Source organism: Limanda limanda, chromosome 15, assembly GCF_963576545.1.
Source record: "Limanda limanda chromosome 15, fLimLim1.1, whole genome shotgun sequence".
In the NCBI taxonomy this organism is placed as follows: domain Eukaryota; kingdom Metazoa; phylum Chordata; class Actinopteri; order Pleuronectiformes; family Pleuronectidae; genus Limanda; species Limanda limanda.
In genome coordinates, this window is record NC_083650.1 from 23,018,456 (window position 1) to 23,031,008 (window position 12,553).

At 44.7% G+C, this 12,553-nt stretch overlaps 1 protein-coding gene across 1 annotated transcript in view; it reads right to left on the reverse strand.

Moving 5' to 3' along the window:
- ehbp1 (EH domain binding protein 1) overlaps positions 1-12,553 on the reverse strand; it is a 141,193-nt gene that overhangs the window by 2,544 nt on the left and 126,096 nt on the right. Inside the window, exons 21-22 of the mRNA XM_061087257.1 lie at positions 8,011-8,110; positions 7,000-7,073 (exon numbers count right to left, since the gene is read on the reverse strand). Coding sequence (XP_060943240.1) covers positions 7,000-7,073; positions 8,011-8,110 — 174 coding nt within the window. The remainder of the gene's footprint in view (positions 1-6,999; positions 7,074-8,010; positions 8,111-12,553) is intronic.

Below are 12,553 nucleotides of genomic sequence, written 5' to 3' on the forward strand. Positions count from 1 at the left end.
GAAGAGGAAGAAGAGGAGGAAGAGGAGGCTCCAGGAGCAGCTAGAAAACTGGTTCTGATCAAAAACTCCTTCAGTAGAAACTCATTTCTGACAAATTCTCAAAGTTTTAAGAATCAGTTAAAGATTAAAAACCTTTAAAAAAAAACATCTCGAAGAAAAAAATAAACGAGAAATCAGTCGTTTCAAAAAATAAAATGTTTGATTCTGAGATTTAAAAATGTTTAGAGAGAAGAAACAAACCAGGTCTCAGGTTCTGAGTCACTGAGCCTCAGCGTGAGGACGTGTCCCTCAGAACTCGTCCTCACGTCCTCTCAGATTCAAGAGGAAATAAAAAACTAAATCGTCTCCGTCCCAGAGAGAGAGAGAATCCACACACAGCCTCAGCCGCTCTATCAATATTTAACCGGCTATTGATTCCACAATAAAAGGGAAGTTGTAAAATGTCAGTCCCCAAAATAAGTGTGGCTTTATTAAAAATAAATATTGAGTCAAATTGCAGCAGTCAGGCTGTGTGTGTCTGTGTGTGTGTGTGACTGTGTGTGTGTGTGTGTGTCACGCTGGGCTCAGTGTGTTTGTCCTGAAAGGTCTGTGCTCTCTCTCTCTCTCCATTGGCCTCGCTCGTCCCTTTGAAGTCGACCACAGAGCGAAATGAACACAGTCCCAATATTTGGCTCTCTACGTTCCTCTCTTCCTTTCTCCCCCCCACCCCTGTCCCTGTCCCTTGTTCTTTTCTTTCCTCAGGGAAGCAAATTTACTCTCCCTGGCTTTGTGGTGATGGTGGTGGTGGTGGGGGGGGGGGGGGGGGGGGGGAAGAAGAGAAGAAAAACTTCAAAAACAAACCAAATCTGTGCAAACGTGGATCTGAGGAGAAGAAGAGAAACTGAGTCGAGTGCAGAGAGAGAGAGAGAGAGAGAGAGAGAGAGAGAGAGAGAGAGAGAGAGAGAGAGAGAGAGAGAGAGAGAGAGAGAGAGAGAGAGAGAGAGAGAGAGAGAGAGAGAGAGAGAGAGAGAGAGAGAGAGAGAGAGAGAGAGAGAGAGAGAGAGAGAGAGAGAGAGAGAGAGAAGAGTCATCACGTGAGTCATCATCTCCAGAGAACTACGGGACAGGAATGTGTGCGTCCATTTCCGCCATAACTCCCAGAATCCTCTCTGATCAAGGCCGGCCCCCTGGAGGCGGGTCCAGGAGGAAAGAGGAAATGAAACAACACAGCGAGCGAACTCCTCCTGCTCCTTCAGGAAACATCTCAACCAAGAAGCCAAAGTCCTGTTTGACCCAGAGAGGGGAGAGAGGGAGGGGAGGGAGGGAGGGAGGGAGGGAGAGAGGGGGGGGCGGCGGCTATGGGGCGAGCACAGTGCTGTCAATCACATGTCACAGGGTCCCGCCCCCCTCATTAGGAAGGTAAACAATACAGAGGGCTGATGAGAGACGTGACCAGGCAACACCGGAGTGAGGCAGGCTGGGTAACGAGACACCCGAGAACAAACAAAACACCCTGCAGCCACTCAGAGACCCCCCCCCTGTGTGTGTAAGCACCACCTCCCCCCCCATGTGGGAGAGAGAGAGAGAGAGAGAGAGAGAGGAGTGTGTACAGCTCACACGGTGGGTGTGTGTATTCAGATCAGCCCGGTCGTGCACACCGATGGTAACCATGTGAGTCTGCACAAGCTACACAAGAATGCACTGGTTCAAATCCCCATGAACCCCCCCCACCCCACCCTGCCCCCCCGCCCAGCGCTCTCTCTCCAACGCCAAATTTATTCAAGAGAGCAAACTGGTCCCGAGTCTCGTTCTCTCGACCCGCTCGCTCGCTCACGTCCTGAAGACGCCAGACGTCAAACCTCAGATTCCGTGAAGTTCTGTGACGTCCTGAACTTCAGTCTCCAGACGCTTTCCTGTTTCTCCTCCTCTGCGTTCGCTTGTTCTCGTGTGAAAACGCCCAAAAGATTTGTTTTTTGTCAAAGTGACAAAGTCGACAGGAGGAAGAGAAGATGAATAAGAACAAACGCAAATGTTTGTAAATGGATTAAAAGTGAGGATTTAAGGAATGAGAGCAGCTGATGTTTGTAAACGTTAAAATGAATAAATGTGGAGATATTTAATATGTTTGATCTGGAGTCTGATGTCTGTTTTTCCTCTGGGTCAAAACAAACTGTTAAAAACTCAACAATGACTCACATCATTTGACGTTTCTTCATTATAATGAACACATAAGAACTGAGTCAGACCCACGTGCTCCGTCCTGGGGCTGGAGAGACTCATGAGATCACTGGTGTATTAATCCGCAGCAGAAAGTAGATCCTCTCATGTTAACGTTTAAGGTAATGAGCAGATTTTAAACATTAATGTCGAGACTCGACTCGGCCGGAGGCGAAAAGACAAATTAATTATCAGCACTTCATTCCAAAGACACTTCAGCTTCTGTTCTATAAAGGATATTATTTAATATTCTTGAAACTGCAGATGCAATTTGATGTTTGGTTCGTTCTCCTGAATCCAATTAAAACCTGTGAGTCTGTGTTCGACAGCAGGAAACACACTCTTAACTTTTCAAAACAAAAGCCCTTCGGGGAAAAAGTCAATGATCCACAAACCGAAGCAAAACTGCACAATTCCAGCATCTGAGCTTCCATATGTTTCAATAAGCAGCTTTTAATATGATGTCAGCTTCACTACAGGAGGAACTTTCTTCATTATGCTGGACAACACGTCACCATGTGAGCAGGATGTTCTCTGCGTCTTAACTCATTAACTCAGACTTTGTCTCCAGCTTTTGTGTCAACTTAAAAGTTCACGACAAACAAACAAATAAATAAATAAAGACACTAATTTCCCTCAAACTAAAGTCGGACACCTGGTGGAACGGAGCTATCAGCGGTTCCAGTCAACTAGCGATCCTGAAAGAGTTGGAACATCATCAAAAGTCGCCCATGTGATCGGATTCCACAGTGCACCTAATCAATCCGGGTCTGTGGCGTGCCGCCCCGATGTGTTACAAAGCCCAAATAGATTTACAAATGGAAAGTGTGTGTGTGTGTGTGTGTGTGTGTGTGTGTGTGAGTGTGTCAGGGGTGTGGAGAGGGATAAGCTCCTGCATAGGATTACATATTGATTTTAAACATATAAAAAAGCTTATCATATAAAACCGTAACAGGAAAAACTCCAGGACCCGGCTATGCATAAATCCCTTTTAGATGGCGAGAGGGCGTCCACTTTAAAACATGCACACACACACAAGTATACACACACACACAGAGGCCCCTTGAATGCAGCCAAGACACAGCTCTGTGTGTGTGTGTGCGTCCATAGGTGTGAATGAGTGTGCAGATAAAGAGGGCAGAGTGGATCAATGAGATGAGAGCGTGGCACACAGATGGCGTTCTCCTCCCTGGCATCAAACCAGGAAGGTACAAGGAGGAGGAGGTGATCAGCGAGCGGCTCAGAGACATCGTCCACGCCCACAAACCTTCACTCTGCAACATCTCACCACCACTGTAAATATGATTTAATGTTTTAAGAACAAACGCGTTGGAGAGAAACACAGTTATTACATGTAAAATTATAAATCTGTCTTTTTCTTCATCTTTCCCGACGGTTATTCTAGATTAATTTGGGACATTTAACGACTGGTTTATCTTCTACTTGTATAAACTGTTGGGTAGTTGATATATAATAAAGAAATATTTATTAAATCTGCAAAAACAGGTTATATTTGAACCTGTTAGTTTGTTTCTCAGCAAAATTTCACAAAAAACTGATTTCCACAAAATTTGGGCTTTGATCTGCAGAAGGAGGCAGATTCTTACTAATTCCCAGGTTATTAATAATCAATCTTAAGTGGACTGATATCTCTGAGTGTGTGCAAGGTTTTCTTATTTTTTTCTAGTTTTATTACACTGTGCTAATAACTGTATCATAATGTTATCTTAAAAATAAAGTTTAAAGGGTCAATGGAAGTAGTTCACACGACTCAGATGTAACTAAATGTATTCAAGACCCAGTTAATCATATTTTGATGCATTTAACACTTTCTAATATTTTGAATAATTTGTAGACCCTGTAGAAACCATGTGTGCAATTTGACTTGATTGGATTTAAACTGTAAAAATTAAATGTTATTCTTATATCTCTACTTCTTTATATTCCTTGTTTCATCCCTTTACAAAAACAATCAAGACACAAAGATGCCTGTGAGGATCCGACTGTGACAAATCTAAGAAAAGTTTGTCCTTCAGCTTCAGAGTTGATTTCAGAAGGATCCTCTCCTCTCCTCCTCCTCCTCTTCTCCTCTTTCCACCTCAAAGCATCTTTCTTCCTCTCCTCCTCTCATGTGTCTGAGAGTCAGATGAACAAATGTAGAAGAACGTCAGGAGTCGTTCTCCCTTCTCCTGGTCGGCAGCATCACAGGAGGCTTCACTCATCTGCTTTCTACTCATCTATAAGATCTAACATGTCTTTGTTACCATGGTGACGATTCTGATGACAGGTTTCAGCAGATATTCAGTTTTATATAATTCACTATGAACCGTTTGTGTAGAAGGAAACAGCTGAAATAGATCTTTGACCTGGAGAGAGTCTGTGTGTCGACACATAATGAAGACTGGTTCAATATGTGACTGAGAGAAGAGATAGAGGGAGACTGGTGTGTGTGTGTCTGTGTGTGTGTGTGTGTGTGTGTGTGTGTGTCAGGTGTATCTCAGTGATGTGTTTTCTCTCTCTGCTCTGACTCACGGTGCATCTCTCTCTCTCTCTCTCTCTCTCTCTCTCTCTCTCTCTCTGTGTCATCGACTGGCCAACCAAATCAGCAATTACTCGCACGCCCGACCATCGCTCAATGGACCTGCCCAAGCACCAAATAAGAGCTGGGGAGATGGACAGCAAAAAAAATAAAACACACACACACACACTCATACACCTGCACACACACAAACACACACACAAACACACACAGCAGAAGATGGAGGTGGAAATATGAACACACCTGTGAGATTTGAACACATAGATGCAGACAAGCAGACACCAACAGATCCTCTCTTTAACACACACAGGTGCACAGTACACACACACGTGCACACTCACACACACTCACACACTCACACACAGACACACACACGTCTCTTCCCAGCAGCTCAGAACTATCTGTGGCGGCTACAGAAAGGTGGAGCCTGTGAATGTTAAGTGTTTCCCTCAGGGAGGAAAAGAAGGCCGGCTGATAAGTTAGTCAGCTGCAAATCCAACAAGTCCACATGAAGGCAGAGAGGAGCGAGGTGACACGACACACACCAGCTCTCCAGCTCACATCACACACTATCTCTGCTCCCTCACTTCCACCGACACACACACACACACTCACGCACACACAGTGAGCAGACACATGATACACACTCGATACAGAAGGAGAAATGCTCCCAGAGAAGCACCAGAAAACTCACAGACACACAAAGGACAGAAGAAAAGACAAACGCAAACACACACTCAGTCACACTCAGACACATAAAAACACGACACACACAAAGTGCGAGCGGACAGACACACAAACACACAAACACACGACGACACGTGAACCAGGAAAAAGTTCATGTGACAAAGCTGCAGCTCGATAAATAAAAATAAATAAACGAAAACAGAGGAGATCAACCAGCGTCCGCAGCTCCTGCTCGGCTACACATGTCTGACTCCCCCCCCCCCCCCCTCTCCCTCCTTCTTGCTAATTACAATTGATTTATTATGGACCAGGTAGCTTATCAGGTGCCCGGTGAAATTACAATGGGTGTCTGAAGGCTGTAAGGAGAGGGGGGGGGGCGGGCGGCTGTGGTCAATGTCGAATGGTAAAATCAATTAGCATTGATTGGCAAAAGGTTCATTTTGCCAGAGAGGACGCAGTCGAAGGGGATTAAACTTCCCTGGCCCCCCCGACAACTTTGATACAACACAATGGCTGCTGCTCCGGCTGCCGTATAGTTAACAAGCTTTCAATTATATAATTGCATTTCTTTTTTTTCTCCCCCAAAACCTCACAAACCGTCGCACAATGTGGCTGCGGCTAGATTTCAAATCAGGCTTCAACTCGTCGGGTCTAGCAGGGAAACAGATAGCATTGATCACGGAGCAGCGAGTGAAATCCCTTCGCACGCTCGCATCTTAATCCTGATCGAGACGCCGACGCAGAATTCAAATCATCCGGCTCTCGGCTCCGGGTGAAGGCCGGACGCCGGGTGGACAAGAGACGCTGGTGACGAGAGGAGGAGGAGGAGCCAGGAGGAGGAGGAGGAGCCAGGAGGAGAGAGACGAGTCACTCTGCTGGAACCCAAACAACTCAGAGATTTACCGGAAATAAAACCTCTGTTGCTGTTTGTTTTTCTCTAAAAGACGTTTTTACGTATGTTTGGTTATTTTTTTAAACACAGTTTTACGTGGAATACTTATGGAAATTTATCGACTCATCCCTCGTGTATATATATTTTTTTTGTTGTTGTTTTATATATATATATATATATTTTATTGTACTTTCCACTCCAGCAGCACAAGAACACTTCCCTATTGGACACTGACACAATCACATCATTGCATTCCATTCCTGTATCTGTAAATATGTTCTCCGTATGTGATTTATGTTTGTATGTCAGTGATGTGCTTAAGTATATAAGCTACTGGATGTTCTAAATTTCCCTCTGGATTACTAAAGTATCTATCTATCTATCTATCTATCTATCTATCTATCTATCTATCTATCTATCTATCTATCTATCTATCTATCTATCTATCTATCTATCTATCTATCTATCTATCTATCTATCTATCTATCCATCCCTCGTCGATGAAACCTCTGTACTTTCATGTGGATCCGTGGTTTGAAATACCTTGAATGGCGGAAAATATGAAACTCCTCCTGCCTGAAACCTGCAGATATTAACCTCCTCTCTGAGCCTGTGCGTGTGTGTCAGTGTGAGCGTGTGCATGTGTGTGTGTGTGTACGTGTGCGTGTGTGTGTGCACGTCTTACCCTCGATGGCCAGCATGGCTCTCAGCTCCCGGTTCAGCAGCTCGAAGCGTCTCTCCAGATCGTGCTCTTTCTCCCTGAGGCAGGAGGCAGGAAAAAAAAGAGAAACACACACACACACACACACAACAAAGTTCATCAATATGTTAATGACTAAATCATTAAGCACTTAAAGAAACCTGCAATAAACATTGATTCAGCTACTCGCCCGAACCTTCTCCGGCTTCGCATTAATCTACTGCACATAACTGATACACAGCCCTGGGTGGATGTGTGTGTCTGTGTGTGAGGAGAGGGAGAGAGAGGTGGAGAGCGAGAGAAACATCAGGAAACAAACGCATTTCTATGGACATGAGTGTGTGTGTGTGTGTGTGTGGCCCTGGGAGCACGGGTAAGTGTGTGTGTGTGTGTGTCCGTCGCACAAATTGAATTCTTTCCTCTTTCAGCCATATTAAAAAATGAGCTAATTCAGTCCCTAATAGAATTTGTCCTTCACAGGCGTCTTTTCTCTCGCTCGCCACAAAGAGAGAACAGAAAGGGCTAATAATCAGTCCTTCTGTCAATTGGCCACTTTAAAAGCCTCCGCTTTCCCACGATATAATGTGATTATGAATACTTCAATCTCTCCACTTTGAAATCCCAACAGCTGCGAGTGGAGAAAAAAGGGCAGCCTGCCTCTGTGTGTGTGTCTGTGTGTGTGTGTCTGTGTGTGTGTGTCCACCTGTCGCAGCTGACCACATACAAAGAGACTAGCGATAGAGTGATGATCGCCACATTTCTATTGATTTCATATTCCGTCCACATGTAAATCAATGAGTGGATAGACACGGGGGGGGGAATGGAGTGGGGGGTTCATTCCCTCCCCGGTGCAGGTTCAATGATTTTTGATCCGACGCTACAACACAACTTGGACGTTTCCGGATTTTTTAAAAGGATAAATACCGAAAACCAAACACACATATTGACACTGTTTAGGTTTGAGTAGAAGAAGAAAAGGATTGTGAGGACACGTACAGGAGAGAGAGCTGGTTCTGTCTCCGGATCAGGGCGTTCTTCTTGTTGACCAGCATGAACCACTCCTGCATCATGGCCTCCTCCTCCTCCTTATTGTTTCCTGGAGAGAACACAGAGACACAAACAGGAAAACAACGAGAGTTAAACAAATGACGTTAAAACCTGTTTCCTTGAACACTTTAAAATCTGAGACAGGTTTTCAGTTAAAGGAAAACATCATGTTTGACAGATGCTGACAGATAACAGATCATTTTCTACCACTGAATGTCTGAATAACAGAATTGGAGCGAACAGTGGATACGAGCATGAAGGAGATGAGGCAGATAAATGTCCCACTCGCCTCTTTGCCACCGAAGCATCGGTATAGTGGGTCCACCAGATGTGTGTGTGTGTGTGTGTGTGCTCACTCATATTCCTTGTGTAAACATTCACACACTTCACACCGTGTCTTCACAACGTCAATACGACTTCAACCGGGGCGGGATTAACTCAGCGATTACCGCCGAGCGCCTTCACAGAGCCGAGCCTCTCACTGTAGAGCAATACGTATCCCACCAGTCACTCAGCGGGTTCTTCAGAAACAGACGTCTCCGGGACGCCGCCGTGCTTAGTGTAATACCTGCTCGGCGCACGGGGAGCTAGCACGGCTCAGATGCATGGCTAATGTAAGCTTCGCCCACGCCTGAGGCTGCGGCTCTGAGCTGGAACTCGCTCACAATGAGACGACGCACAACTGATACGGACGAAGCACAACGAGTGGAAACCTTCAGACGTTCAACACATGGCAGCAACAGGAAGAGAATCCGCTTTGTGAGCTGGCTGCTGCGTATCTCTGACTGATGATCTCATCACAGTAAATTAGATTTAAATTACAGCGACTTAAAGAGTTATTCAAAATGAACACTACTGCAGTTATGATCAATTTGCAAATATAATGGTTCACCAACAAAAAGTCAACGCACAGGAATAAAACCTCCAGGTGATTTAATTGAAACGAAACTGAAGCCATTCAAATTTAAATCTCTGGGTCTGCTTCTATAAAACATTGGTATGATTGATAAAGGCATGGAAACGTTTTATATGTATTTGTTTTGTTGAATGTTTACAGTTAAAAATGTCCACTTTGTATTAAGACAAAATATTCAATGTTATATATTTTAATTGATATCAAATAAATATGTTTAAATAACAAGTTGTATTTATTAATGTTATTAATATTTAACCCTTGTACAGATTGTTAAACCCTATGAGGCGAATTGTGATTTGTGAATATGGGCTATAACAATAAAATGAGATTGATCGATACAGTCACGTGATTATTAACAAATCTAAAAACCAACATAATATTACACTTGATAAATGATCAGTGGAGTTTTTCCAGATCAAACATGACTTACATTTTAATTTTTGAGTTTATCAGGACGACCAGAAGAAGAAATTAGCGCTGTTAGTCAAATTTGTCATGTAGATTAAATAATATTACAATAAAACACATTCTGTTCTGCTCTGAAACACCACTTCCTTTGAGGGGCTCATGTTGTTGTGCTCATGGCGTCCGGCGCCGTCCGTTCACTCAGCGCCGGTTATGTCTAGATTTGGGAAATGAGCTTTGTGGCACTGGAGGCCAGCGGAACATTAATCTGACACTCAGTGCGTCTGTGAGGAGAAGAAACGGATGAAAACAGAGGACGTCAGATGAAAGATCGTCTTAAGGCTTATGTTATTATCTCTCGCTGGGTTGGTTTTTTTTTTTACTCCCATTCTCAAGAGGAAGGTTTAATAACCGCGAAGCTACGACAGGCCTCATAACAGAATTAACACTAAGATGACATTTCATACCACTCATTAACTGGCGCTCCTCGAAATAATCGGGAAAAGGCGCCGCTGAGCTGCACGGGGAAAAGAAAAAACACGTGTGGCAAATGTTGATAGTGGACGTTTTTTTCATATGTTTTTAATATGAAGAAATGATTCCCAAAAGAATTAAGAATAAAAAAAAAAAAAGTGGCTTCGACACTTGTTCCTTTCTGATGGATTTAAATATCTATGACGCTGGTTTTAAGCTCATTATACCGATGCTTTTATTGTGACACTTTTGTGGAAGCGACTGTCAAACACACGCAGGCAGAAAAATAAATGACAGATTCTTTGCTTTTTTGAGCAGCTGAACATGATCACAATCTGAGGGAGAAATTAATGAGGAGAGAACGAGAAACGTGTATTTGTCACACACACAGACACACACACACACACACACACACACACACACACACACACACACACACACACACACACACACACACACACACACACACACACACACACACACACACACACACACACACACACACACACACACACACACACACACACACACACACACACACACACACACACACACACACACACACACAGCAGAGGAGACGGAGCTTTGGGCGCGTGGTTGTGTGCGCCGACACCGGTGAGTGTGTGGACATTTGTGATACTCTGAGCCGGCAGATGTATGTAATTTCATTTAGGAGGGTGGAGCGGGGGGCGGGGGGGTGGACGGAGAGCGAGCGAGCGGAGGAAAAAAAAAAAAAAAAAAGAATGTGCGAATGAAAGAAAGCTTCAGGATTTAGTGGAATCAGGGGCTCGTGGATTACTGTAGTCAACTTTGAAATGGACGCCACTCGGAGGGAGGGGGGGGGGGGGGGGGTAAAGCCGGCGCTGACAGGTCATTGTGCTGCCTCCAAGTCAAATAAAACAAGCAAATAATAATGGCAAATATTAAGCTCCTGTGACATTGTGGCGAGGCGGGCGGGAAGACGAGGAGGGATTATCAAGCTCTACCACCCCCCCCACACCGCCAGCCAACCAACCAACCAACCAGCGACCACATCCCATGAAAGGAGAGAGAGGGGAGAGAATGGGAGGAGAGGGAATGGAAAGGCAGGAAGGTCATAGGAAAGGTAGGAGAGGGAAGGATAGAGGATGGGAGGGAGGGAGGGAGGGAGGAGAGAATGGAAGTTAGGGGAAGGAGAGAGAGAGGAGGGGGGGGGAGATGAGCAGGAGATGGACAGAGGGGGGGGGGGATGGGAAAACTGGAGGAGGGAATATGGGTGAAGCAGGTGAGCGGTTTAAAAGCTGAGAAGGAGAGGAGAAGGAGGGATGGAGGGAGGGTGAGTGACGCAGGACAGCTGCTCAGCTTCCTCCTCCTCTTCCTCCTCCTCTTCCTCCTCTGCAGCGCTCCAGGGTTGACCTCTGACCTCCTGACACTACCTGGCTGTGGCAGGATAATCAGGTTAACATTTATTTATCTATGATCGGGAGCCACGACTCTTCACTACACAATCAAATTAAATAAAACTAATTTTACAGTTGACAAATCTGCAAAGATGAGGATCTGGAGACAGTGCATTAAAATTCAATGTGGCTTAAAAAATTAAAAAAATACCACTTATATTAAGAAATTATTCAGTCTCTAAAATACTGGAAAATTGCGAGAAATAACCATCTGAATTTTCAAGTGCATTAAATTTGAAACAATCCCAAAATAAAAGGAATAACTAAAAATTAAAGCACAAAGGAATAAATAAAAATTAAAGCACAAAGCAATAAAACAAATTCAACACTGATAATTCCATAATTTAAATCAGCTCATTGGCTTGACTCCCACACACCATAGGTTCTGAAGAGCTGTATTAATTAAGGCTCTGGTGTAGTGTTGTTGTGTGTTTGCTTCTCACTGGGACGACACATTGTCCCATCAACGCATTGTGCTGGTCACTGACATGTGCTGTGAGTCACAACAACACACAAGTGCTCAACGCTGTTTTGTATGAAGACAAATGGTGTAACTATCCTCTGGCAGGCGCCGCTGACACCGTGTCTGGATCCAGCCTTGGCTCGGCGACGCCATGCTGGCTCTCAGGGGGCCATCTTGGATCAAAGCATCTGGCGGTTTGGCAGGTTGCATTGTGGGTCTTGCCGCGCTCGCCTTACACGCCGTTTTCCCGGTGCTCGACACAGAGTAGGGCAGAGCGGGGGAACGGGCCAAACTCTACAGAGACCCCGAGCGGCGAATTTGGCACGAGAGCAATGTTTGATCAGGACATCAGAAGGATTAGTGGAATATGTCTGATGGAGATACACCGGGTTTCCCTACCTGCAGGAAACCTTATCGCCATTAATATCATGTTTAGTGCTTCCTCGGCTATCAACGTGGCTGCACTGGTGAGAAACACAAGATGCAATCAACCAGGACACACACACACACACACAGGCAAGATACAAGTGATACACACATCCCGACAACCCCTCCATCAGATTGCCTTCTCTTATTTCACTCTCTCTGTCTCACACACACACGAGCAGGATCCAGTGACGAGCACCGAGGCTGTTGTTCCTGAAAACTGCTCTGGATTGGTTAATCTGTGATTCTATACATCCAGAGAGAAAAGAGGAAAAATAAAGAAATAAAACCGAGTGAACCCCTTTGTAGCCAAATAAGATTAAGATAGTTATCACGGCCACTGCTCCGTTCGGTGCAGATAGGAATAAT